The 1,495-nt window shown below is 58.9% G+C and overlaps 2 protein-coding genes across 2 annotated transcripts in view; one reads left to right on the forward strand and one right to left on the reverse strand.

The window, feature by feature from the left end:
• The window catches only part of HACD3 (3-hydroxyacyl-CoA dehydratase 3), a 13,006-nt gene extending 12,420 nt beyond the window's left edge, over positions 1–586 (reverse strand). The window contains exons 1-2 of the mRNA XM_009280487.1: positions 426–586; positions 172–295 (exon numbers count right to left, since the gene is read on the reverse strand). Coding sequence (XP_009278762.1) covers positions 172–295; positions 426–586 — 285 coding nt within the window. The remainder of the gene's footprint in view (positions 1–171; positions 296–425) is intronic.
• Positions 9–1,495, forward strand: part of DPP8 (dipeptidyl peptidase 8) — a 32,317-nt gene continuing 30,830 nt past the window's right edge. Inside the window, exon 1 of the mRNA XM_009280421.2 lies at positions 9–103. The gene's annotated coding sequence lies outside the window, so the exon portion shown is untranslated. The remainder of the gene's footprint in view (positions 104–1,495) is intronic.

The raw sequence follows: 1,495 nt of genomic DNA on the forward strand, positions 1-1,495 counted from the left end.
GTCCACGTGCGGCCTCACGTCGCCGTGCCAGGTGGCCGCACGCCCCAGAGGTGCCGCCTGTGTTGGCCGCGATGGCAGTGACCTCGGTGAGAGAACACGTCAGGTATTTTAACACAACTGTGACGCCTTTCGGGCACCGCTGGGTTTCAGGTCCCCTTGGCAGCTTTCTACCGCGTGGGATGTCCAGTCCCTCAAGTGTGCCTCGCCGCCGCTCTTGGCCCGCAGGGAGTTTGCCTTGGTGTTGGCCCCCGTCCTCCTCCCTCTGCGCCACAGGTCTTCACTGAGGGGTGGCCTCCTGCGAGGGCACGGAGAGCTTCTCGAGCCATCTTAGCCATAACCGAGGGGGGCTGAGAAAAATATAGAAAATACCGTGCCTTCTGTAGCCTGCCCCGTGACCGCGTGCCCCAACCTTTTAAAATTCTTACATGGTAATTATTATGTGCCCCAAGTCCTTGCTGCTAATAAGGCTAAAAAAGGGCAGCATTGATTTTGGTGATACTTTCAAAAAGGCCACCCCTCGCTCCCTTAGCAGCTCGCGCAAGGGCACTTCGCCTATGGCTTTCCACATTGCTCTGGCGAAGTTCATCCTCCCCTCCGCACCAGCTCAGCGCGACCTCTCCCTCCCAGCTTCAGGGCACTTTCACATGCTCCTGCAGAGGGTTTTCTGTGCAAATCTCCGTGTTGTGTCGGTAAGAGACACTGGCTCCGTGCCTCAGCCTGCCTCTGAGCAGAGGATTTCCAACCTCTGCCAGCCCCTGGGGCTGCAAAGCTGCTGCGGAGGGACAGGCCAGCTGTAGCAATAGTTGCCGGGCTGCTTTATTTTGGAACGCAAACCCCAGGTGCCCTTTAGGGGCCAACAGGCCCTGGGGCAGCGTGTGGGAGACAGCGCTGAGCAGCTGGTGTGGGAAAAACAGTCCTCAGGTCCGTGTGTGACCTGGGGCTTCTACTTGTGCACGCGTTTAGGAGGGGGCACCTGCAGCAAAATTATTTTTTCTGGTTTACAGCGGATCAAAAAAGACTTTGCTTTACAAAAAGTGGCTTTGCTTTGCAAAAGGAAGTTCAAGTGTATAGAAACGTTTGGCTGGGGGCTCACTGCACTGGAGCCCGTGGGTGCCCTGGGCTGAACACGCGTTATTAGTAGCTGGGAAATTTTTTTGCTGTGGGAAGTGTGTCAGTGTGGAACTGCTAGCTTTTTTTGGGGAAAAAAAGCCGATTTTTGAAACTGAAGGATCCCCCTGCATGGGGGCTTGTGTGACCTGACCCCCGTGAATGGGGTTGTGTGTGTGTGTGTGTGTCGTGGGTCCCCGCGCAAGGGCTAGAGTGTGTCCCGGGTCCCCGTGCACGGGGGGAGTGTTGCGTGTCCCGCTCCTTGGCTCCCCGCAGCCCGGCCCTCCCGGCCGGCAGGCGGCGCCCTCTTCCGTACCCCGCGGTGCTCTGCGCGGCTGGGGCGAGTGCGGCGGCGCCGCTTCCTCCCCGCCTGCAGGGGTCGCCACCC

The sequence above is a fragment of the Aptenodytes forsteri genome, unplaced genomic scaffold (assembly GCF_000699145.1).
Source record: "Aptenodytes forsteri isolate BGI_AS27 unplaced genomic scaffold, ASM69914v1 Scaffold83, whole genome shotgun sequence".
NCBI lineage: Eukaryota > Metazoa > Chordata > Aves > Sphenisciformes > Spheniscidae > Aptenodytes > Aptenodytes forsteri.